At 41.4% G+C, this 27066-nt stretch overlaps 2 protein-coding genes across 4 annotated transcripts in view; one reads left to right on the top strand and one right to left on the bottom strand.

Annotated features, from left to right (window-relative positions):
- LOC106586018 (P2Y purinoceptor 8) overlaps positions 1-27066 on the top strand; it is a 43988-nt gene that overhangs the window by 5436 nt on the left and 11486 nt on the right. The window contains exon 3 of the mRNA XM_014172797.3: positions 26775-26863. The gene's annotated coding sequence lies outside the window, so the exon portion shown is untranslated. The remainder of the gene's footprint in view (positions 1-26774; positions 26864-27066) is intronic.
- LOC106586020 (fas apoptotic inhibitory molecule 1) lies at positions 263-26743 on the bottom strand. Of its 3 annotated transcripts, none has more exons than XM_045707390.2 (5): positions 26649-26743; positions 10317-10466; positions 9755-9983; positions 6757-6806; positions 263-2749 (listed from the first exon to the last, which is right to left on the bottom strand). In XM_045707390.2, the coding sequence occupies exons 2-5, from the start codon at positions 10428-10430 to the stop codon at positions 2600-2602; spliced, it is 543 nt and encodes a 180-aa protein (XP_045563346.1). In that variant the 5' UTR covers positions 10431-10466; positions 26649-26743; the 3' UTR covers positions 263-2599. The 3 variants fall into 3 exon arrangements, with proteins under 3 accessions (XP_045563346.1, XP_082824973.1, XP_045563345.1); XM_082968847.1 differs by lacking the exon at positions 26649-26743 and adding an exon at positions 17167-17389; XM_045707389.2 differs by lacking the exon at positions 26649-26743 and adding an exon at positions 10766-10981.

Genomic DNA, 27066 nt, shown 5'->3' with positions numbered 1-27066 from the left:
AACCTTACAACTCTTTACTTGAGGCATCCAGCAGACGCCAGAGAATGGCTTCTCATTAAAAATATCTCTTAGCTTTCACTTCACAAATAACGTAGTAATGTACCATTTCAAGAGACCTATCCATTTTCTGCAGTGTCTAATCTAGGTAACTAGGCCTTGGCTACATGTTCCACCACAGTTGACTACAGCATATGTGACACAGGTTGGCGAGCTCACACTGATTCTGAAAGTGGTTTTAACATTCTAGACAATAAGGGTCAACTTTGAGTGAAATTACATGGATTTAATAAAATAAGTAATGTCTGACAAGTTCAACAAAATATTCACATTACAAACATGTTGAAACACCTGACACACAAACCAAAATATACACTATGTATACACAAAAGTATGTGGACACCCTTTCAAATGAGTGGATTTGGCTATTTCAGCCACACCCGTTGCTGACAGGTGTATAAAATCGAGCACACCGCCATCCAGAGCTGCCCCGGTCAACTGTAAGTGCTGTTATTGTGAAGTGGAAAGTCTTAGGAGCAACAACGGCTCAGCCGCGAAGTAGTAGGCCACATAAGCTCACAGAATGGGACGTCTTAGTGCTGAAGTGTGTAGCGCGTAAAAATCTTCTGTCCTCGGTTGCAACACTCACTACCGAGTTCTAAACTGCCTCTGGAAGCAACATCAGCATCAGAAGCAACAAGAACAGTTCGTCGGGAGCTTCATGAAATGTGTTTCTATAGCCAAGCATCCACACACAAGCCTAAGATCACCATGCCCCCGTGCACAAAGTGAGGTCCATACAGAAATGGTGTGTCGATCGGTGTGGAAGAACTTGACTGGGCTGCACAGTGCCCTGACCTCAACCCCATCGAACACCGTTGGGATGAATTGGAACGCAGACTGCGAGCCAGGCCTAATCGACCAACATCAGTGCCCGACCTCGCCAACGCTCTTGTGGCTGAATGGAAGCAAGTCCCCACACCAATGTTCCAACATCTAGTAGAAAGCCTTCCCAGAAGAGAGGAGGCTGTTATAGCAGCAAAGGGGTGACCAACTTAATGCCCATGATTCTGGAATGAGATGTTCAACAAGCAGGTGTCTGTCCACATACTTTTGGTCATGCAGTGTACATAACAATCCTGTAACTATACCTGAATACATATAGTGCTCTTTTGATATAAAATAAATAGAATCTGAGGGTAACAGCACAGTTTATTCCGTTCATGTCAGACTCTGGCTAGAATCTAGCAAAATAAGTCCAGTTCCATTGAATTGACTCCCAATCAATCAATCACAGATATAGGAAAACTGGTGCATGGACAGGTTTACATTATACTTAGGACAGGTGTATTTTCACGTCAATATCCAATGGCAAGTGTCAGTTTTGAATCTCTCCTGGACAGACTACATAAATATAAATGGTAGCGTAGATCTGTCAAAATACAACGGGATGCATGAGATAACCAGCAGCATTAGTTCTCGTGCTTTGGACAAATCACAATTTCGCAAATGTTAGCACTTTTCTTTTTTCTTTTCGAAGGGGAGTGGACATTTTGCCCATAGACTTGCCCGTAACTTGCAAAGAGATTGTGGAGCTCTTCGTTCTGGTTTTGATCCTCATTCTCTAAACACCCAGAACTTAATCAAGTATCTGACCAATTATGCGAGACTATAGTTCTGGGTTAACTGAGATTAATCATTCTTAACACTTAACACCTTCATAACAGCATCAACATTCTGAGTGAACCCCCAGTGTGGTTTCCTTTATCTGCAACTGTTTGAATTTGGGCCAACAAGTTAATATACTGTATTTACATATACTCATCCCCTACCAAACATGACTAAACTCAATGCATTAATTAATTGTAAGGGCTGACATCAAATAATCATTACCATAAACATACCATTGATGTTACCAACTATGCACGGGACAGATCTGTTTATAAATACTCCAGTTATTACAATTAATTTGTTTTAGAATGTTGCAGCCTACACACAAAAGCAAATTACGGGCACATTAATGCATTATAAGCGAGCTGCATGGCCCATGGACAGGTTCTGTGTCCCAAATGGCACCTTATTCCTTATATAGTGCACTACTTTTGATCAGGGCCCATATGGCTCCCTCTGGTCAATGGGAATAGGGTGCCATTTGGGAAGCAGAATGTATGTTTTGTAAATTACAAGTGCAAGGATGATTCCTCATACACAGTGCACTTTCTGGAATGTGACTGGAATATCAACTTAAAAATTAAATGTTTTCCCATTTAGGGAAAAACACTTTTATTGACATAACTACTCCTCTTGACACAACTGTGCAACCTGCCTTTCACCCACTGGTGATAATGTCAGTTTACCAGATAAAATGATCTAAAATACTGTATGTCTACAGAACTGGAGTCCATGAGGTACCTCTGCACGATGCCCATGATCTTTGGTGGTTAACCATCTAAGATCATGGACATTGTGCAGAGGTACCTCATGGACTCCAGCTTGGCAGTGAAATATCACACAGCACCAATGTTCAGTCCATTATTTTGTCCCTGATTTGAAAAAGGCTTTCTTCACTCCAAGAAAGTGCTCAAAACACCTATACAGACAATCACTCTGTGGTTTCAGCTATCTCTGTGCCGTCCACAAGCAAAGTGTGGATAATGCCATCTCGCTTCTTTCCACTGCTCACGGCCTTAATGCAACAGTCATGGTCGCTTAGAGTGAAGTGTGTCTCAGTACCGTCTTCCACAAACTCCCCCTGTGAACGAGATAGAGATGAACAGATTCTCATTTATGATCAATAGATTTCAGTAAAGTTTAAAGTAATGTAAATATTATACATAAATTAAGAGTGTATGGAGGGATATAGAGGGACAATTTGATTTTAAGTGGGCTAGGAGGTTAGGAGTGGTGCATTTCCCTGTTTTATTGCAACTTGTTTATAAAATCAAATAATTCCTAGAATCCACTCATACATTTTCTAATGGTATCAGGTATTGCAAAAAATATTTTGTGTTATAATAAAAATTATATGTGCCTCATTTGCATTAATACACTGGGTGTATTTCATATATTAATACATTAACATAAAGGTGTGGAACAGGGCTGCAACCACCAAAAACGTACTTTGTCTAGGCCAACAGTACCTGCATATACCAGTGCTGTCTAGACTGACTCATTAATTACCATTGTTGTCACGTTCTGTTACATAATTCAACAAGTGTGTCAATAGCAGGATACCCTTGGATTAAAAATCAACACACTTGGCTCTAGATTACACCTACATTACTATAATCCAAGTGTTCATTTACGGAAGTTGCTTTCATAACAGCGCATCTAATTTGTAAACATTTCATCTATATTAAATGATTACTTTCTTCAATTCCAAAAAAATGAACACCCATCAAAAAAGGTAACTTTCTTCTTTTTCTTGTGATGTGTTTGAGACGATGAGTTAAATCTACAACAAAGCTTAAACATTCTTATCGATGCAACGGAAAAACAACGCATTACATTGAGCCCCTTTCAGCCATTACCGGAGTGTGCTTGACAGGTCATTACAAAAATGTCTGTGGTTGTAACGTTAATGGGGAAATACTAAAGGCACGAGCAAGAGTACGAAAGAGTCGCAGATGCCATTTGTCCAACTGACAAGTGTCTTCACTGACATTTTCAACCTCTCCCTGTCTCACGTCTGTAGCCATGAAAGGCTGGTCATGGCTCACATCAACACCATCAACACCATTATCCCAGAAACCCTAGACCCACCCCAATTTGCATACCGCACCAACAGATCCACAGATGATGCAATCTCTATTGCACTCCACACTGCCCTTTCACACCTGGACAAAAGGAACACCCATGTGAGAATGCTGTTCATTGACTACAGCTCAGCGTTCAACACTATAGTGCCCTAATAGCTCATCACTAAGCTAAGGACCCTGGGACTAAACACCTCCCTCTGCAACTGGATCCTGGACTTCCTGACAGGCCACCCCCAGGTGGTAAGGGTAGGTAACAACATATCCGCCACGCTGATCCTCAACACGGGGGCCCCTCAGGGGTGCGTGCTCAGTCCCCTTCTGTACTCCCTGTTCACTCATGACGGCACGGCCAGGCACGACTCCAACACCATCATTTTAAGTTGCCTATAGCCACAACGATGAGACGGCCTATAGGGAGGAGGTCAGAGACCTGACCATGTGATGCAAGGACAACGACCTCTCCCTCAACGTGATCAAGACAAAGGAGATGATTGTAGTCTACAGGAAAAGGAGGATCGAGCACTCCCCCATTCTCATCGACGGGCCTGTAGTGGAGCAGGTTGAGAGCTTCAAGTTCCTTGGCGTCCACATCACCAACAAACCAATACGGTCCAAGTACACCAAGACAGTCGTGAAGAGGGCATGACAAAACCTATTCCCCCTCAGGTGCCTGAAAAGATTTGGCATGGGTCCTCAGATCCTCAAAAGGTTCTACAGCTGCACCATCGAGAGCATCCTGACGGGTTGCATCACTGCCTGGTATGGCAACTGCTCGGCCTCTGACCGCAAGGCACTACAGAGGGTAGTGCGTACGGCCCAGTACATCACCAGGGCAAAGCATCCTAACATCCAGGACCTGTATACTAGGCGTGTCAGAGGAAGGCCCAAAAATAGGTCAGACTGCAGCCACCCTAGTCATAGACTGTTCTCTCTGCTACCGCACGGCAAGCGGAACCAGAGCGCCAAGTCTAGGTCCAAGAGGCTTCTAAACAGCTTCTACCCCCAAGCCATAAGACTATTGAACAGCTAATCAAATGGCTACCCAGACTACACTGCGTGCACAATTATTAGGCAAGTGAGTATTCTGATCTTATCATTATTTCAATGCACATTTTCCAACTCCAAACTATATAAACTTGAATGCTTATTGAATGTAATCATTTTCAGGTGATATGTATTTGTGTAATGAGGGAGGGTGTGGCGAAAGTGAATAACACATCAAGCTGTGCATAATTATTAGGCAGCTTCACCTCAGGTAAAATGGGCCAAAAAAGAGATTTAATTGACACTGAAAAGTCATACATTTTAAAATGCCTTTTAGACGGATGAAGCAATCTTTTAACTGCAAAAGAAGAATAAAACATCAAGCTACCAGGAACCCATTTTCCTCCAGTGCCACCATATTCCAGAACTGCAACCTACCTGGAGTGTCCAGAAGTACAAGGTGTCAAGTGCTCAGAGACATAGCCAAGGTCAAGAAGGCTGAAACACGACCACCACTGAATAAGATTCACAAGTTGAAGCATCAAGATTGGGCAAAGAAATATCTATAGACAAATTTGTCAAAGGTTTTATGGACATATGAAATGAGTGACTCTTGATGGACCAGATGGATGGGCCCGTGGCTGGATCAGTAATGGACACAGGGCACCACTTCGAGTCAGGCGCCAGCAAAGTGGAGGAGGGGTACTGGTATGGGCTGCTATCATCAAGGATGAGGTAGTTGGACCTTTTTGGGTTGAAGATGGACTGAAACTCAACTCCCAAACTTACTGCCAGTTTCTGGAAGATACCTTCTTCAAGCAGTGGTATAGGAATAAGTCCTCAGCATTCAAGAAGGCCATGATCTTTATGCAGGACAATGCTCCATCACATGCGTCCAAGTACTCCACTGCTTGGCTAGCCAGTAAAGGCCTTAAAGATGCCCCAATAATGACCTGGCCCCCTTCCTCACCTGACTTAAATTATATTGAGAACTTGTGGGCCCTTCTCAAACGTGAGATTTACAGTGAGGGAAGACAATACACCTCTTTGAACAGCATTTGGAAGGCTGAAGTTGCTGCTGTAGTTGTTGCTTCAGTAAAAGTTGATCGTGAACAGATCAAGAAACTGACAGCCTCCATGAATGGAAGGCTCATGGCAGTTTTTGAAAAGAAGGGTGGCTATATTGGTCACTGAATATTTTTGAAAGGCCAAAAATGTTATTTAATTGCAATTTTGTGTTACTTATTTGTTACACTTACTCCAAAAATGTTGAATAAACAAGTGAGTTGGGAGAAATTATTTTTGTAATTTAGTTGCCTAATTGTGCACACTAATAGTTGCCTAATAATTGTGCACACTTATATATTCCCCTGAGAAAGACAAAACTCACTTTTCCTTTGTTAAACATTCAGGTTTGAGGTTCAATAACATTTTGGATTGACTGAGAGCATTGTGTTTGTTAAACAATAAAATTAATCCTGAGGAATACAAATTTTCCTAAATTGTGCACTTAGTGTATTTGCATTGCCCCCCCCCCCCCCCCCCCCCCCCTCCCCACACTTCTGCTACTCTCTGTTATTATCTATGCTTAGTCACTTTAATAACTCTACATACATGTACATATTACCTCAGTTACCTCGACACCAATGCCCCCGCTTATTGACTCTGTACCGGTACCCCCTGTATATAGCCCCGCTATTTTTATTTACTGCTGCTCTTTAATTATCTCTTACTTTTTTTTTTACGTATTTTCTTAAAACTGCATTGTTGGTTAAGGGCTTGTAAGTAAGCATTTCACTGTAAGGTCTACACCTGTTGTATCCGGAGCATGTGACAAATATAATTTGATTTGATTATAATAAAAGCAAAGCGATCCAGCAAGATTTAAGTGACAAGTCGATTTTGCACCCCTCAAACACAGGAAATAAACAGATTGTCGGTAGACGGGGCATCCACGTTGTTACTATTCATCTTTTTGCTAAGTGATTCTCAGCATGATTGGAGGGAAGATGCTTACCGCTGTCTCCATTTTTTGTCCATTACACCAAATATCCATAGTGTCTTTCTCTGTGGAAAGAGAAATAACACATTAGGCAAACATCAATAAAATACTTCAGGATACACAGAAAATGTAAGCAGCGCATATTGTACTCCTGATTGATGATGATCAGCATGAGAACATGCCTTTAAGTTAGCTGTGACTTGGCTTCTGCCTAAGTAAAGTATTTTTTGTAGGCTATGTTCAAATAAGCTTTTGACTGATTTCAAAGGAGCGTGAGTCAAAACTACCAATGAAACTGAAAATTAACCTGGATTTCTCCAGTCTCTTTCAAATGCTCTCCTGCTATCCTTGATCGAGAAAACATTGTGTTGGTTATGGTAGTAGGCCTAACTAAATTCATTTACATGTTTTCCTTCAGTGTGCTCGCACACACTTCAGTTCTGCCCACAAATTTTCTATGGGATTGAGGTCAGGGCTTTGTGATGGCCACTCCAATACCTTGACTTTGTTGTCCTTAAGCCATTTTTCCACAACTTTGCAAGTATGTTTGGGGTCATTTTCCATTTGGAAGACCCATTTGCGACCAAGCTTAACTTCCTGACTGATGTTTTGAGATTTTGCTTCAATATATCCACATAATTTTCTTTCCTCATGATGCCATCTATTTTGTGAAGTGCACCAGTCCCTGCAGCAAAGCACCCCCACAACATGATGCTGCCACCCCCGTGCTTTACAGTTGGGATGGTGTTCTTCGACTTGCAAGCTTCCCCCTTTTCTCTCCAAACATAACGATGGTCGTTATGGCCAAACAGTTCTATATTTGTTTCATCAGACCAGAGGACATTTCTCCAAAAAGTACGATCTTTGTCGCGATGTGCAGTTGCAAACTGTAGTCTGTCTTTTTTATGGTGGTTTTGGAGCAGTGGCTTCTTCCTTGCTGAACGGCCTTTCAGGTTATGTCGATATAGGACTCGTTTTACTGTGGAAAAAGATTGTTTTGTACCTGTTTCCTCCAGCATCTTCACAAGGTCCTTTGCTGTTGTTCTGGGATTGATTTGCAATGTGTAGAATTGCAGAAAATGTGCTTTTAAAACGGCAAAAAAAAATATCCGCTCCATGGTGAAATATGTAGAATTGCAGGAAAGTGGCCTCAAAATTCTACAAATCAGCCGCGTCAACGAGCCGACCGCGCCCATTTTTACGCCAGTAAAGTTTCTTCTCTCTATGAATACAGTTACAGGGTTTCCAAATACAATCAAGGAACACATACAATTAACTACCTACCAAAACAAGTGGATCCTGAGCTTGTAAAGTGGAGACATCAAAGAACGTCAAGTAAATATTGCTGGAGAAACCTTGACTTTGGAGACAGCTTCGTGTTTGTTAGCAAATGCATTTGCAGTGGTTAATTAATGATAAATAAGTGAATTGTTTCCCCACAGTTAGCCAAGATGATTAGCTAACCACCTAAAATGGTTTACAGTCAGGCAATTGCTTCTACACTATTTTGCTAACGAGCGTGACGCTGCCGTATCCGTGGCGCTACCGTGTCAATAAAATGTCTCCAAAAATGACGTGGCGTCTTCAGATTTTTAAATTTTGACACACAATGGTAAAATATATGTATTTTTTTAAGGTATTTTCAGACTTTATTAAAACAGATAGTGGGGAAAGTAGGCCGGATTCGAACCTATGCTGACACTAGATGTGCCAGAGGCTGCGGTATTACCGCTACACCGGCCAATCCATCTGAGCCAATTCTTAGAAAATTGTCTCAGTATCACCTGATATCTGAACTTATCTGAGCAGTGGTGTAGAGGACAGGTGGCAAAGTGCCAAATTAAGAAGAAAAATAAGAATTTGAGCCCCTTTCACAATGACGGCCTACCCCGGCCAAACCCTCCCCTAACCCGGATGACGCTGGGCCATTTGTGCGCCGCCCTATGGGACTCCCGATCACAGCCAGTTGTGATACAGCCCGGGATCGAACCAGGGTCTGTTTTTTGACGCCTCTAGCACTGACATGCAGTGCCTTAGACCGCTGCACCACTCGGAAGCACAGAGTTTTAGGTGAGAGGTGCCTTGCTCAATGGCACAACAGCAGGTGATGGCATCTCCATTAGCCAGCTCTCATCTAGCTCTCGTTTTTCCCCTCAGACAAAGGATTGGAACTGGCAACCCTCTGGTTACTGGCCCACCTCTTTAACCTCTGGGCTACCTGTCTTTCCCAGTCTGGAACAGTTACAAGGCCTACTGTTTTCCATAAGGCCTAGGATGGTGGTGTGGAGTTTAGAGGCTATAAAAATAACAGCCTCATCCATGACATACCATCAGTGGAAGATAAGTGTTGCTATTCTAAATAGGCCAGTCAATTCAGGTGGTCTTTGTTTTGATTGTTGAGGGGCGCGAGTTTGAAGGGCTGTAGCATAAAGAAATAGACTAACACTATACAAACAACACTAGGTGTGAATGTTTTTACAGTCACGCCCACTCTGTTCAATAGTGAACCATCAAAGGTACTATAGCCTAGCTAATGCAATGGTAATTGTCAGTTCCATATCCTCAAACTAACAAATGCAACAACCAATAACCTAACACATGGGTTTGTGACAAGTTCATTGATTTTGTTTAGCACCATTGCCTTTCATTGTGTTACAAGTCAGACCTAACGTTACCTTGGGGCATTTTAAAAACAGGGAAGTTTATTTTGAACCCACCTATTTCACTTTGAAGTTCCGGAGTGGCTGACATAGCCTATCAGCATTCAGACTTGAGTAATTTGATGTAATTTATATTTTATGGGAGGTGCTTTGCAAATTTCCACAAAATACAAACATTGCCACAGCAATCTTTGGCACTTTGTAAATAAATCTCAATGGCTCAAAAAGTCAGGCAGACAATGTGTTAATGGAGGCCACCATCAATACCGGTTCTCCCTTATAGTGGTTGACATTCTGTATGTTTGCATTAAAAGCTGGGGAGAGGAAATGGACACATAGAGCACATATCTTACCCAGGACGACCCTGCAGTCGATGCCGTCCAGGTTGAGCAGCCAAGTGCTGGTGACTTTGGAGCGGTTCTCCATGTACGTTTTCAGGCTCTTTCCATTGATCTCCAGGGTGTATTCGTAAGCAAAGCCGCTCACTGCGTCAATGTTAATGGTCGCTTTGGTGGCCGCACTTCCCACGTTGAAGGTCTCCTTTCCCACCAGCTTAAACATCCAGTCTCTTCTTACAATTTCCTGGGCAAAGGGACAAATGCAAGAGGTCCAATAATTCAGTGTGATTCTATGTTATTGTCATACTGTTATAATATTAGACCTACATTTACTTTTTTGACAGTACCCGAGTAGTAATTGTTAGCTAATACACACACACGGCAAAGGCTGACATGTCAAATGGTACTCTGAATGCGACTGCCATTGAGGGAGATCAAGAGAAGCTACCACTCAATCTCAAACAGAGAGAGGGAGTGAGTGGGAGAGATTCTCCGAGTTTGTTGATGCTTGATGTTTTGTCTGCTTGTCTAGTACATAGGGTTAAGTGTAACGTAACCATTATTTATCAAGTTTTACCTTTCCGTCTATGTAGATTACCCTTTTCCCCGTGGTTGTGCCATGTTCAAACTCAATCCGATGGACTCCATCGCTCAGGGCCACTTCCCACACTCCAACCAGGTCGCCCGACATTCTGACCTCCTCACTGGCCCGCTTTGGCCACCAACTCTATAACATTGAAACAAGATTAACTCAACTTTTCAAAGGGGTCACGACATAGCATGGTGCCAGACCGAAAAAAATCTATTAGAAGGACCTAGCTACGTTAGCTAGTCAATTTGAGTAACCACAGTGACGTTAGCCTGGAGATAATTTTGCATATTATATCATTTAGCTAGCTAACCTTAGTTAGATGAACGTTACTGTTAGTTAGTTATTAAGGAGCCTGCTTGCTAGCTAGTTAGCTAACGTAGCTAACTTAATCATGACACTGATAGCCAAAGCTAGCTAGCTAACGTTAGGCTTACCTTTCAGTACCTTGCTAGCTACGTTTCGGGAACGGTTAACTAGCTAGAAAGCTTGCTACTGTAAAAATATAACAATAGCTTAGCTAGTTCGCTAGCTATATCTACACGTAAAGTGCTTGTTAGTTGCTAACACATCCACAGTTTGCTTCAGTCCAGCAATGCATCAAAACAACGAAAACTGATACGTTACTATGGAAACCATGCCACGTGACAGGCTAGGAAGAGAAGGAACTGCCAGATGTGCCAAAATAGCCAGGAAGTAAGCTCAAATTGAAAATGGAATCATATGTAGGCTCCTGACTGCATAAAATGGCCTATTTCCGACTGTGTACATGTAAATCAGAATATGTTTAATGATAAGTAGAAACTCAGTATTTAGAAATTATGACACAAACGGAGCTTAACTAGGTTGTAGGCCGACTGGTCAATACATTTCAAATAAGATTGTATTAGTCACATGCGCCGAATACAACAGGTGTAGACCTTAATGCTTACTTACGAGCCCCAAACCAACAATGTTTTTATTTTTATTTCACCTTTATTTAACCAGGTAGGCCAGTTGAGAACAAGTTCTCATTTACAACTGCGACCTGGCCAAGATAAAGCAATGCAGTGCGACAAAAACAACAACACAGAGTTACACATGGGATAAAATAACGTACAGTCAATAACACAATAGAAAAATCTGTACACAGTGTGTGCAAATGAAGTAACGAGGTAAGGAAATAAATAGGCCATAGTGGCGAAGTAATTGCAATTAACACTGGAGTGATAGATGAGGAAGTGCAAGTAGAAATAGTGGTGTGCAATAGAGCAGAAAAACATGGGATGAGTTAGGTAGTTGGTTGGATGGGCTATTTACAGATGTGCTGTGTACAGCTGTTGCGATCGGTAAGCTGCCCTGACAGCTGATGCTTAAAGTTAGTGAGGGAGATATGTGTCCAACAGTGATTCTTTTGCAATTCGTTCCAGTCATTGGCAGCAGAGAACTATAAGGAAAGGCAGCCAAAGTAAGTGTTGGCTTTGGGGACGACCAGTGAAATATACCTGCTGGAGCGAGTGCTACGGGTGGGTGTTGCTATGGTGACCAGTGAGCTGAGATAAGGCGGAGCTTTACCTAGCAAAGACTTATAGATGACCTGGACCCAGTGGGTTTGGTGACGAATATGTAGCGAGGACCAACCAACGAGAGCATACAGGTCGCAGTGGTGGGATGTATATGGGGCTTTGGTGACAAAACGGATGGCACTGTGATAGACTGTATCCAATTTGCTGAGTTGAGTGTTGAAGGCTATTTTGTAAATGACAACGCCGAAGTCAAGGATCAGTAGGATAGTCAGTTTTACGAGGGTATGTTTGGCAGCATGAGTGAAGGAGGCTTTGTTGCAAAATAGGAAGCCGATTCTAGATTTAATTTTGGATTGGAGATGCTTAATGAGTCTGGAAGGAGAGTTTACAGTCTAGCCAGACACCTAGGTATTTATAGTTGTCCACATATTCTAAGTTAGAACCGGCCAGAGTAGTGATGCTAGTCGGGCGGGTGGGTGCAGGCAGCGATCGGTTGAAGAGCATGCATTTCGTTTTACTAGCATTTAAGAGCAGTTGGAGGCCACGGAAGGAGTGTTTTATGGCATTGAAGCTCGTTTGGAGGTTTGTTAACACAGTGTCCAAAGAAGGGCCAGATGTATACAGAATGGTGTCTTCTGCGTGGAGGTGGATCAGAGAATCACCCGCAGAAAGAGCGACATCATTGATATATACAGAGAAAAGAGTCGGCCCAAGAATTGAAACCTGTGGCACCCCCATAGAGACTGCCAGAGGTCCGGACAACAGGCCCTCCGATTTGACACACTGAACTCTGAGAAGTAGTTAGTGAACCAGGCGAGGCAGTCATTAGAGAAACCAAGGTTGTTGAGTCTGCCGATAAGAATGTGGTGATTGACAGAGTCCAAAGCCTTGGCCAGGTCGATGAATACGGCTGCATGGTATTGTCTTTTATCGATGGCGGTTATGATATCGTTTAGGACCTTGAGCGTGGCTGAGGTGCACCCGTGACCAGCTCGGAAACCGGACTGCATAGCGGAGAAGGTACGGTGGGATTCTAAATGGTCGGTGATCTGTTTGTTCACTTGGCTTTTGAAGACTTTAGAACGACAAGGCAGGATAGATATAGGTCTGTAACAGTTTGGGTCTAGAGTGTCTCCCCCTTTGAAAAGGGGGATGACCGTGGCCGCTTTCCAATGTTTAGGAATCTCAGACGATATGAAGAGAGGTTGAACAGTAGGGGGGTTGCAACAATTGCCACAGATCATTTTAGGAAGAGAGGGTCCAGATTGTCTAGCCCAGCTGATTTGTAGGGATCCAGATTTTGCAGCTCTATCAGAACATCAGCTGTCTGGATTATGGTGAAGGAGAAGCGGGGGGGGCTTGGGTCAGTTGCTGGGGGGGGTGCAGAGCTGTTGGCCGGGGTTGGGGTAGCCATGTGGAAAGCATGGCCAGCCGTAGAGGAATGGTTATTGAAATTCTCGATTATCGTGGATTTATCAGTGGTGACAGTGTTTTCCATCCACCGTTCAGTGGGCAGCTGGGAGGAGGTGCTCTTATTATGCATGGACTTTACAGTGTCCCAAAACTTTTTGGAATTAGTGCTGCAGGATGCAAATTTCTATTTGAAAAAGCTAGCCTTTGCTTTCCTAACTGACTGTGTATATTGGTTCCTGACTTCCCTGAAAAGTTGCATATCATGGGGACTATTCGATGCTAGTGCAGTACGCCACAGGATGTTTTTGTGCTGGTCATGGGCAGTCAAGTATGGAATGAACCAAGGGCTGTATCTGTTCTTAGTTCTACATTTTTTGAAAGGGGCATGCTTATTTAAGATGGTGAGGAAATTACTTTTAAAGAACAACCAGGCATCCTCTACTGACGGGATGAGGTCAATATCCTTCCAGGATACCCGGGCCAGGTCGATTAGAAATGCCTGCTCGCAGAAGTGTTTTAGGGAGCGTTTGACAGGGATGAGGGGTGGTCATTTGACCGCGGACCCATAACGGACGCAGGCAATGAGGCAGTGATCGCTGAGATCCCGGTTGAAAACCGCAGAGGTGTATTTAGAGGGCAAGTTGGTCAGGATGATATCTATGACGGTGCCCATGTTTACGGATTTGGGGTTGTACCTGGTAGGTTCATTGATAATTTATGTGAGATTGAGGGCATCTAGCTTAGATTGTAGGACGACCGGGGTGTTAAGCATATCCCAGTTTAGGTCACCTAACAGTACGAGCTCTGACGATAGATGGGGGGCAATCAATTCACATATGGTGTCCAGGGCACAGCTGGGAGCTGAGTGGGGTCTATAACAAGCGGCAACAGTGAAAGACTTATTTCTGGAGAGATGGATTTTTAAAAGTAGAAGCTCGAACTGTTTGGCCATAGACCTGGATAGTGTGACATTTAAAAGAAATATGGATAAGACATAAAAGTAACAAGTAATTAGAGAATAGCGGGACTATATACAGGTGTGGTACCGGTACAGAGTCAATGTGCGGGGACACCTGTTATTTGAGGTAATATGTACATGTAGGGAGAGTTATTAAAGTGACTATGCATAGATGATAACAGAGAGTAGCAGCAGTATAAAAGAGAGGTGGGGGGCAAATAGTCTGGGTAGCCATTTGATTATGTGTTCAGAAGTCTTATGGCTTGGGGTAGAAGCTGTTTAGAAGCTTCTTGGACCTCGACTTGGCGCTCCGGAACAGCTTGCCGTGCGGTAGCAGAGAGAACATTCTATGACTAGGGTGGCTGGAGTCTTTGACCATTTTTAGGGCCTTCCTCTGACACCGCCTGGTATAGAGGTCCTGGATGGCAGGAAGCTTGGCCCCAGTGATGTACTGGGCCGTTTGGACTAACCTCTGTAGTGCCTTGCGGTCGGAGCCCGAGCAGTTGCCATACCAGTGTAAGGGGCCTCCAGTTTTTTAGATAGACCGGGTCTTTATATTTGCCATCTGGGTCTTGTTTTAATAATAGAGAAATCAGACCTTCCTGCTGAGTACCTGACAGACTACGATTTCTATAGGAGTAGTTAAAACAATCTAACAATGGAGCTTTTAGTATATCAAAAAATACTTGATATACCTCTACCGGTATGCCATCAAGCCCTGGGGTTTTTCCAGACTGACAGGATTTAATAGCCTCAAAAAGTTCTTCCTCTGTAATTTGGCCTTCGCACTGATCTTTCTGTACATTTGTTAATTTTACATTTTTTATATTATTTGGAAAGAATTCCTTACCGTAATCTTCATTCAGTGGGAGAGGATGAGACGGATAAGAGAACATCTGCCTAAAATATTTAGCTTCCTCTTTTAAAATATAATTCGGAGAATCATAGATGACTCCGTCTTCAGTAACGAGTTTCTGCAAATTCTTTTTGTTAGCGTTCCTGTATTGGAGATTCAGGAAGAATTTTGTGCATTTTTCTCGATATTCCATCCAGTTTGCTTTATTTTTGTAATAGATCGTTCTTGAATAAGTTCCTCAAGTTTTTTTTTTCCCTCTAACTTATTTTGTATCTCTGTAGTATCGTTTTATTGCTATCTACCTGTACTATTAGTTCATGGATTTCCCTTGTTAGTCTTGTTTCTTTAGACAGAAACTGCTTTTTTATTATTGATGAATATTGAATGACCCCTGAAGGTACATTTAAAGGTATCCCAAACAATAAGGGGATTTTCTGAACCTATATTATACTGAAAAAATTCAGTTATAAGTTATTTTGTCTTAGTTAAAAATAAGTTGTCCTCCAGTAAACTTTGATTAAATTTCCAATATCCCCGTCCACGTGGAAAATCTATAAGAGTTATGTGAATGCCAATTAGATGATGATCCGATCGCATTCTGTCTCCTATTAAAACCTTTTTGACCTTTGATGCAAGAGAGAAAGAGACAAGAAAGTGGTCAAGACGACTAGCTTGATTAAGTCTCCTCCATGTATATCTCACTATGTCGGGGGTTTTTTAGTCTCCAAATATCCACTATTTGTAATGTGTCCATAATATTTGTGATTTCCATAAGGGCACGGTGATGATAGTTTGTAGAGTGATTAACTTTACGGTCCATTGAGGTACTTAACACTGTGTTATAGTCTCCGACCATAATGATTAGATCATTTGATGCCTGTAAGTTCAATAAATTGTTATAAATGTTTTTGAAGAAGTGTGGATCATCCTGATTTGGACAATATAGATTAATGAGCCAAATCTCTTTTTCGTCCACTTTCATATTCAGAAGGATCCACCTTCCTTGCGAATCATTCCTGATTATTTGCACCTTCAGCTCAACATTTTTCTTAATTAATATCATCACACCTTTTGAGGTCCTTTGTCCATGACAGAAAATTATTTCACCACCCCAGTCCTTTTTCCACGAAACTTCATCTAAGGATGTAGAGTGACTTTCCTGTTAACAGTATATGTTATATTCCTTTTCTTTTAGCCATGTAAAGACTGATCTTCTTTTTTTATAATCTGCTAAACCGTTACAATTATAACTAGCTATACTTATTTCACCCCTTACCATAACTGGATACTATTCTCAGGCTAAATTGACCATAATTAGTGCTTGTAAATTTACTGTCATCAGAGGTATTATGAAGGTCAAAACTAGAGCTTTCAAATGTCTGATATTTAGAATTCAAGAAATAGGTTCGAGCAATATTTTTGTTATTCCCTTGCCTGTGAGCCAATGCCACAGATGTTAGAAAATTGAGACAAATTATGTGTGTAACAAATCTGAGTATGTTGATGTGTATGATATTGGATATAATATAATGTGAGTGTGTATGATGTCTGTATAAGAGTAAGACTATAATGTGTGATGTCCAAATACATAATAACTTGTTTGAGTGTCTGTGTGTAACATGTAGTGCGTATAGCCTTAATATTCATAATTGTAATCCATATCGTATCACCATCATAGTTGCATCATAATTACCTTTAACATAATTGAAAAACACATCCCAGCATTTCCACAGCAATTGACGTTTCACATGATCATGAAAGAGACCTTGCATTACTCTAGAGACGGCTTCACTACAGTACAAATGTATTCTGTACAATATGTTATTATTCCCCAATGACCCTATTCTGATATCTTCCCCTTGCTTGTTGTAAACATATATAAACTTGTAGACAAATACATAAAAAAGATAGACAAACAATAAACACATTAAATTATAAAACAGTTCTCGACAATAGAGAGGAAGAGAAGAGAAGAGAAAAGAGAGAGTGAGAGAAGAGAGATCAGGAATGTGTGTGTGTATGTATAAGTCCGTATGTGTAAGCAAGCATGTAGTTGAGTACGTGTGTGTTCATATCCACTTCAGATATTTTACACAGTTTCCATACCTTCTTTTCTTTTGTAACCTGAAGTCCCTGTAGAATTTAGTACAGCCACAGTGTTATGGAGCTGTCTCGGAATAGCTGTCCATCTATAAAGAGTTTGTCCACAATGATAAAGGCACGCCTGCCATCCATCCTTTGTTGTCTTTGTACCGGATACAGTCTCTTACGACGTTCGTTTATCTCCTTTGGAAATTGGTCATTGAGACCGAATTTGGTCCCTTTAACCTCCCTCCCTCTGCTTTTGATCAGCTCCTTTTGTTGGTAGTGTTCAAATTTTGCGATGGTCGGTCGGTGACCCTTGGTCTTGTCGCTCCGAGCGCCAAGTCTGTGTATTCGGTGGAAAGCCACCTTGTTTACAGTCTCTATAGGAAGTTTCAATGCGGATTTCATGACTTCTCTGATCGCTCCCTCTGGATTATTGGATGCGTCCTCAGGAATACCAGAAAAAAAAATATTTTCACACACGCTACGACTTTGTATGTCTAGTAGCGTCTCCTTCATCACCCTGTTTTCCCTGAGTAGGCAATCCATGTTGGAATCGTGTATTTTTACCTTGGCTGTGAGTGTCTTGTTTTCTCTTTGGAGCTTGATAATTTCACTCTGGCTGAACTCCAAACTCCCCCTCAGTCCTGCTACCTCCTCACACAACCTTTCCATTGTTGTATGGATTCCAGCCAGAGCAATAGCCTCTACCTCAATGGTAAGTAAATCGTCCGTGTCTGTAGATTCATGTTTTTCTTTTTTTGTCGGTTTAAAGTTATTTTGTGAGGTGGTCGGATCTTTCCACGAAGGAGTATGCTGTTCCTCCATAGCGTAAAGCTGTTGGTACTCGTCGATTTCCCTCAGGATCTGCTTGGTATCCAGATTGGCTCTATACTTCAACCAGTTGTTTTACGAAAAGATAACAATGGGTCTTTCCCACGTCGATGACAGGTGTCTGTAGTACAGCCATCTAGCACTCGCGGAATCCACGCCAAAAAAAAAAGGTACAGCCATCTAGCACTCGCGGAATCCACGCAAAAAAAAAAAGGAACACAAACTTGCAGTCCCAGCCGTAAAGGCTAACCGCGTTGTGGAATCCTTAGTAACAAAACTTTAGTTCGGATTAAAATCGATTTCATTAAAAACTTTTAATGTGAACAACAAACCGAGTGTAGACAGTACAGTGTCCTGTTGCGCGCTCTGGTGACGTCTCTCTCTCGTAACTTAACGTCTCTCTCTCGTAACGTAATCACTCCAGTGTTCCATCCACCGCTTCCGAGTATATTACTAGGTAATGTTCAGTCTCTAGATAATAAAGTAGACGAGCTCAGGGCGAGGATCTCCTTCCAGAGAGAAAAAAGGGATTGTAACACTCTGTTTCACGGAAAAATGTCTGTCTCTGGATATTCTTTCCCCGTCTTTTCAGCTATCTGGGTTCTCAGTACATCGTGCAGACAGGAATGAAGGAGACACGTTCTGTCTCCTAGAGATGAATTTACTTTGGTGTGAAAAGTGCAAATCAATCACAGAACAACAGCAAAGGACCTTGTGAAGATGCTGGAAGAAATAGGTACAAAAGTATCTATATCCACAGTAAAATGAGTCCTATATCGACATAACCTGAAAGGCCGCTCAGAAAGGAAGAAGCCACTGCTCCAAAACTGCCATAAAAAAAGCCAGACTACGGTTTGCAACTGCACATGGGGACAAAGATCTTACTTTGTGGAGAAATGTCCTCTGGTCTGATGAAACAAAAATAGAACTGTTTGGCCATAATGACCATTGTTATGTTTGGAGGAAAAAGGGGGAGGCTTGCATGCCGAAGAGCACCATCCCAACCGTAAAGCACGGGGGTGGCAGCATCATGTTGTGGGGGTGCTTTGCTGCAGGAGGGACGTGTGCACTTCATAAAATAGTTGGCATCATGAGGAAAGAAAATTATGTGGATATATTGAAGCAACATCTCAAGACATCAGTCAGGAAGTTAAAGCTTGGTCGCAAATGGGTTTTCCAAATGGACAATGACCCCAAGCATACTTCCAAAGGACAACAAAGTCAAGGCATTGGAGTGGCCATGACAAAGCCCTGACCTCAATCCCATAGAAAATTTGCGGGAAGAACTGAAAAAGCTTGTGCGAGCAAGGAGGCCTACAAACCTGACTCTGTTACACCAGCTCTGTCAGGAGGAATGGGCCAAAATTCACCCAACCTATTGTGGGAAGCTTGTGAAAGGCTACCCTAAACGTTTGACCCAAGTTAAACAATGTAAAGGCAATGCTACCAAATACTAATTGAGTGTTCTTAAACTTCTGACCCACTGGGAATGTGATGAAAGAAATAAAGGCTGAAATAAATCATTTTCTCTACTGTTATTCTGACATTTCACATTCTTAAAATAAAGTGGGGATCCTAACTGACCTAAGACAGGGAATTTTTACAAGGATGGAATGTCAGGAATTGTGAAAACTGAGTTTAAATGTATTTGACTAAGGTGTATGTAAACTTCCGACTTCAATTGTACTTCTCTGGGAAGAAGATAGACTTCAAGCTAGCTTGTCATGCCATCTCTGGGTAATCGCCACACACTTTAATATTTGTTTGTTAATGGAGAAGTCCTAAATTGTTAACTAACTCAGGATATTTAACTACACTTTGGGGCAGTGTTTTACTGCATTTACACTTATAAGAAATATTTAGACAATTGTTGCCCAAATGTTTGGGATTTGCAATGTTGTTGCCAGCAAAAAAAAAAATCTAGGTCGTTGTTATAAATGAGAACGTGTCCTCTACCAATTTACCTAATAAAAGAAAAGCAAATACCAAACAGAGTGCACTATGTACACCTTGTTTATTAGTGTTGCCTTCCCATGGTAGCAAAATAGTTGGATATGAAGAAATTACGCACTTCCCCTTTTCTACAGTAATGTGCACCTATTTCCTGACCCTTTATAGTACCATTGCATCCATACCCCAACCGCCCCATCTGACTCGAGTATGTGTATTCTCATCCAAGTACTGCTCTGTCTCTTCCTTTATCTAGGCCCTATCCAGTTGATGAAACGTTGCTCTTGGGTCATTCTGTGAATAGAGTGCCTTTTGGGTAGTGTAATTTTTCCCAAAATAATAATGAAAATAATAATAATAATGAATTTTAACATATCATAAAGAACACATGTTCAACTTCATAAACCTCCCATCTCAAGAGTTAAAATTAAGAAAAATGTATATAAAAGTGACTATGAAAGTGAGTGTGGACAATTTCATCTTAAATCAGCCATTGAAGCTTGTTGTGTGCAACAGGGAGGGGAAATTGAATGCAAACTTAACAACAATATTTGAACGTGTTACAAAATGTCTAGCCTGTCTATCTATGGGTAACAGTGTTGACGTTATTCTTGACACGCTCAGTTTTTCACTACAAAACACAAATAGAAAATGTCCGAAAGAGTAGAACCAGCTCACCTGTTTTGCTCTATGATTTGACTATTAGATGTTCAATGTCGCTTAAAACATTTTTTTTTTGAAAGGGAATAGTTTTACCATATTAAAGCGAGAGTTTAGTTCACATTAGAGGATTGACTTTAAACCTGAGGTCTTTACAATGATGGAGAAAAGTTAGGAAAATCTTGGGGTTTGAGTGGATTAAAGTCATCCCAGAAGTTTGACATTTTCAGAGAAAACAAACAAATTATTTTAAAGAAATCAGTGTTATTGGAATTTTGAGTGTTTCATCTAAATGTACACACCATCTCAGAGGTGCACAAAAGGCACTCTATTTGTGGAATGACCCTCCTCACAGATGTGAGTCAGATCTGTAATCTGTGTGTGGAGAGTCGTCGAGCAAGATCTAGCTAACTGCTTACAACCGTGAAATGTGATGTTATGAGACTGAAGTGGGAACAGAGAACAGTGTGCTTTCTTCATTGTTGTGCACCAGATTCATGAGATGTCTGCTGATGGGCAGGCATGGGCTGTCTTCCTGTTGCTAGCAACAGTTCAGCTTTTACCATATCCTATAATCATTGGGTTATTGTGACGACACAGGAGCCGTGCCCTTTCATGACAACTTGACCATTTTTTTAATTATATGTTAAGCGTATCTCTGCTCTCCTCCAGTTTAATGTTTAGACCTGTGAGATGTGCCATGTGTATAAAGCCATGCTAGTCATTAATGACTTGCCTCGCTGTAACTATGAAAGTACATGTACACAGCTGTCTACTTTTATATATAATTAATTTGACTCTGCAAAATACCGGCATCTTTAGAGTGAGAGCAACCTTAGTTTGTGGATTTACAGTATATTGTAATAATATTTACATTATTACTTTTTAATATTACTTGTTGCATTATTATTTTACACATTTTAAATGATTGTTTGTTATAATATATAGTGACATTAATTCTAAATAATTTGTCTAGCATTGTGTCTGATGTTGATGTTGTGAGGATGGGTTTGTTGCTCACTGGGGTGTTGCTTGGTTAAATAACTCACAAACTGGAGGTGTGAAAGGATGTGGTGAGAAAAGTGACAGCTGCATAGAGTTGAAGTCGAAAGTATACTAAGGTTGGAGTCATTAAAACTTGTTTTTCAACCACTCCACAAATTTCTTGTTATGAAACTATAGTTTTGGCAAGTCATTTAGGACATCTACTTTGTGCATGACACAAGTAATTTTTCCAACAATTGTTTACAGACAGATTATTTAACTTATAAGTGTTACCCCCTGACCTTGGAGATCCTTTATTCTCTATTTTGGTTAGGTCGGGGTGTGACTAGGGTGGGCATTCTAGTTTCTTTATTTCTAGGTTGGCTTGGGATGGTTCCCAATCAGAGGCAGCTGTCTATCATTGTCTCTGATTGGGGATCATATTTGGGCAGCTTTTTCCCACCTGTTGGTTGTGGGATCTTGTTCGTGTATAGTTGCCTTGAGCACTGCATAGCTTCACGTTCGTTTTTATTCTTTATTGTTTTTTGCCAGTTCACGTAATAAAGATGATAAACCCTAACCACGCTGCATTTTGGTCCGATTCTTACAACAACGGCAGTGACAATAATTCACTGTATCACAATTCCAGTGGGTCAGAAGTTTACATACACTAAGTTGACTGTACCTTTAAATAGCTTGGAAAATTTCAGAAAATTATGTCATGGTTTTAGAAGCTTCTCATAGGCATTTTAGTCAATTGGAGGTGTACCTGTGGATGTATTTCAAGACCTACCTTCAAACTCAGTGGGAAAATGGGAAAACCAAAAGAAATCAGCCAAGACCGCGGAAGAGCTGTTGGTTTGGCTGGGGAGGCAAGACATTCGCCCTGAGGAGCGTGTTAGCCGTCCGATGCCACCTGTATCAGCTCCCCGTATTTGTCCTGAGGAGCGTGTCATCTGTCTGGTACCATCTGTGCCGGCTCCACGCACCAGGTCTCCAGTGCGCCTCCACAGCCCAGTACGTCCTGTGCCAGCTCTCCGCACTCGCTTTGAGGAGCGTGTCATCGTTCCGGTACAATGTGTGCCGGTTCTATGCACCGTGTCTCCAGTGCACCTCCACAGCCCGGTGCGTCCTGTGCCAGCTCCCAGCACTTGCCGTGCGAAGGTTGTCATCTGTCCAGGACACGTTGTGCCAGCTCTACGCTCCAGACCTCCAGTGCGCCTCCACGGCCCAGTACGTCCTGTGCCGGTTCTACGCACGGTGTCTCCAGTGCGCCTCCACAGCCCAGTGTGTCCTGTGCCAGCCCACCGCACTTGCCGTGCGAGGGTTGTCATCTGTCCAGGACACGTTGTGGGATTAAATGTCAGGAATTGTGAAAAACTGAGTTTAAATGTATTTGGCTAAGGTGTATGTAAACTTCCAACTTCAACTGTATGTGAATATGCATGTTCATGTATTGATGTGCACACGTGTGTATGTGCGTGTATGTATGTGTATCTCCCAATTTCAATGTTGTCCATCCCAATGAGGTCTGTAGATTCCTCTTTCTCTGTCTTTATCACCATAAGGGCTCAAATGCAGGTCTCTATCTACCTCTCTGGGAAGAAGATGTACTTCAAGCTAGCTTGTCATGCCATCTCTGAGTAATCGCTACACACCTTAATATTTGTTTGTTAATGGAGAAGACCTAAATTGTTAACTAACTCAGGATATTTAACTACACTTTGGGGAAGTGTTTTACTGTATTTACACATATAATAAGAAATATTTAGACAATTGCTGCCCAAATGTTTGGGATTTGCAATGTTGTCGGCAGCAATTCTTTTTCTAGGTCATTGTTATAAATAAGAACGTGTCCTCAATCAATTTACCTAATAAAAGAAAAGCAAATACCAAACACAAACAGAGTGCACTATGTACACCTTGTTTATTAGTGTTACCTGCCTATGGTGGCAAAATAGTTGGATATGAAGAAATTACGCACTTCCCCTTTTCTACAGTAATGTGCACCTATTCCTGACCCTCTACAGTACCAATGCATCCATCCCCCAACTGCCCTTATCTGACTCGAGTATGTGTATTCTCAGACTTAAGTACTGCTCTGTCTCTTTTGCTTTATCTGGGCCATATCCAGTTGGTGATACGTTGCTCCTGGGTCATTCTGCGAATAGAGTGCCTTTTGGGTAGTGTAATTTTGCACAAAATAACAATCTATTTCACGAATTGTAACATTATTTCATAAAGAACACATTCAACTTCATAACAAACATCCCATCTCAAGAGTTAAAATTAAGAAAAATGTATATAAAAGTGAGTGATTATGGACTGTGAAAGGGTTGACAGTTTCATCTAAAATCAGCCATTGAAGCTTGTTGTGTGCAATGGAATGCAAACTGAACAACAATATTTGAACTTGTAACAAAATGTCTAGCCTGTCTATCTATGGGTAACAGTGTTGACATGTTATTCTTGACGTGCTCAGTTTTTCACTACAAAACACAAATAGAAAATGTCCGAAAGAGTAGAACCTGCTCACCTGCTTATACTCTATGATTTGACTATTAATTTTATGATTTATGATTTGACTTTTTTATTTTATTGTGAAATCTTGGGAAAATCTTGTGGTTCAATGGATAAAATTTTTCCCAGAAGTTTGACATTTTCAGAGAAAACAATTGTTTTATTTGAAAGAAAACAATGCTATTGGAGTTTTGAGTGTTTCATCAAAATGTACACACAATCTTAGACATACACAAAAGGCACTCTATTTGTGGAATGACCCTCTTCACAGACGTGTCAGATATGTAATCTGTGTGTGGAGAGTCGGCGAGCAAGATCTAGCTAACTGCTTACAACTGTGAAGTGTGATGTTATGAGACTGAAGTGAGAACAGGGAACCAGTGTGCTTTCTTCATTGTTGTTCACCAGATTCACGAGATGTCTGCTGATGGGCAGGCATGGGCTGTCTTCCTGTTGATAGCAAGAGTTCAGCTTTTACTGTATCCTATAATCATGGGGTTATTGTGACAACACAAGAAGAGTGACCTTTCATGACAACTTTAAGATTTTTGGTCAATATTTTTTACAATATGTTAAGTATATCTCTGCTCTCCTAAGATTTTTACATGGTTCTCTTTTCATTCATAGTGTTTTTATCCACTCCTCCAGTTCAATGTTTAGACCTGTGTGTTGTGCTGTGTGTATAAAGTCATGCTAGTCATCAATTACATGCCTCACTGTAACTGTGAAAGTACATGTATTCAGCTGTCTACTGATATATATTTAATTTAACTCTGCAAAATACCGGCATCTTAGAGTGAGAGCGACCTTACTTTGTAACTCTATATTGTAATAATGTTTATTACATTATTACTTATTATTTGTACTACTTGTTATTATATTATTATTTTATATACTGTAAATATAATTGTTTGTTAATATATAGTGACATTATTTCTAAATAACTTGGCTAGCATTGATGTTGTGAGGATGGGTTTGTTGCTCACTGGTCTATTGCTTGGTTAAATCACTGACAGGCTGGAGGTGTGTTCACCCCGGTACCATCTAGAAGGTGGTGACAGTACAGATGCATCAAAGCTGGGACACATGAGACTGATAAACAGCTTCTATCTCCAGGCCATGAGACTGTTAAACAGTCACCACTAGCCGGCCTCCACCCAGTACCCAGCCCTGAACCTTAGACACTGTCACTAGCCGGCTACCACCCGGTACTCTACCCTGCAACTTAGAGACTGGTGCCCTAGGTACATAGAGTAATTGAACACTGGTCACTTTAAACTTCAACTAAATATTGTAATGAATAATGTGTAAATTGAGGAGACTAAACTCCTTGGTGTAACCCTGGGTTGTAAACTGTCATGGTCAACACATATTAATGCAAAGGTAGCTAAGATGGGGAGAGGTCTGTCCATAAAAGCCCTAGCACAGCTCATGCACCTAGACTACTGTCCAGTCATATGGTCAAGTGCCACAAAGAGGGACATAGGCAATTGGTTCAGAGCAGCACGGCTGGCCCTTAACTGTACATGGAGAGATAGCATTGATAATATGCATGTCAATGTCTCTTGGCTCAGGGTGGAGGAGAGCTTGATTGCATCACTGCTTATCTTTGTGAGAGGTATTGACATGTTGAAATCACAGAGGTGCCTGTTTAAGCAACTAGCGCACAGCTCAGACACCCATACATACCCCACAAGACATGCCACCAGAAGTCTCTTCACAGTCCAGAACAGACTACAGGAAACACACAGTACTACATAGAGCCTTGACAACATGAAACTCTATTCCACATCATGTAACTCAGTCAAGCAGTAAAATCATAATTTCAAAAAAACAGCTAAAACTGCACCTTATGGAACAGCGTGGACTGTGAAGAGACACACACACAACATTCGCAAACACATACACTCTACACACATACACTACCGTTCAAAAGTTTGGAGTCACTTAGAAATGTCCTTGTTTGTGAAAGAAAAGCTAATTTTTGTCCCTTAAAATAACATCAAATTGATCAGAAATCTAGAGGGAATGGTCTTAGAATAAATATAATACACATATTTTTAAATAAAAAGTACACCGTCATAAACCAACAATGCTCCAACGGAACCGCCAATGTCTGTCTCTGCACTCTGTTAGGAATGTATTAAACCTGACCTCTCTGCTTTGAGACTCCAATTATTATTTATTTTGTATAGTGGTTCAACTACGACACACTATTGAAAATGTAAATGGGATGCATTGATTTAGTTAATACTATTATAGCATCCTGGAGTCGCCTCTTCAATGTTGACGTTGAGACTGGTGTTTTGCGGGTACTATTTAATGAAGCTGCCATTTGATGACTTGTGAGGCGTCTGGAGATGGAACTGGGCCGACATTCTGCTGATTTTCTCATAGACAAAAAGCCCGATCTCAATACAGTTTTCTGTTCCCAAAACTACAATCTGTTATGAACAGAGTGCACTAAGTTTTGTGGACGTAACCTTTTGCCCCCCCACGCACATGTTTTTCCCAGGTCATTGTTGTAAATGAGAATGTATCCTGAATCAACTTACCTAATAGAAGAAAAGCAAATACCAAACAGAAACAGAGTGCACATACATTATTACACCTTGTTTACTAGTTTTGCCTGCCTATGGCAGTTGGATATGAAGACATGACGCACTTCCCTTATTCGACAGTAACGTGCCCCCGTTTCCTGACCCGCTACAGTACAATGCATCCATCCCCCAACCGCCCCTCTCTGAATCAAGTCTGTGTATTCTCAGAGGTAAGTACTGCTCTCTCTTTGCTTTACACTTTTTAAATGTTTAATTGTAACTTTTATTTAACTAGGCAAGTCAGTTAAGAACAAATTATTATTTAAAATGACGGCCTACACTGGCCAAACCTGGACGACGCTGGGCCAATTGTGTGCCGCCCTATGGGACTCCCAATCACGGCCGGTTGTGAAACAGCCTGGATTCAAACCAG

This window comes from Salmo salar, chromosome 25 (genome assembly GCF_965601325.2).
Source record: "Salmo salar chromosome 25, fSalSal1, whole genome shotgun sequence".
Lineage (NCBI taxonomy): Eukaryota > Metazoa > Chordata > Actinopteri > Salmoniformes > Salmonidae > Salmo > Salmo salar.
Note: the sequence above shows the minus strand (reverse complement) of the source record. Positions and strands in the feature narration are given on the sequence as shown.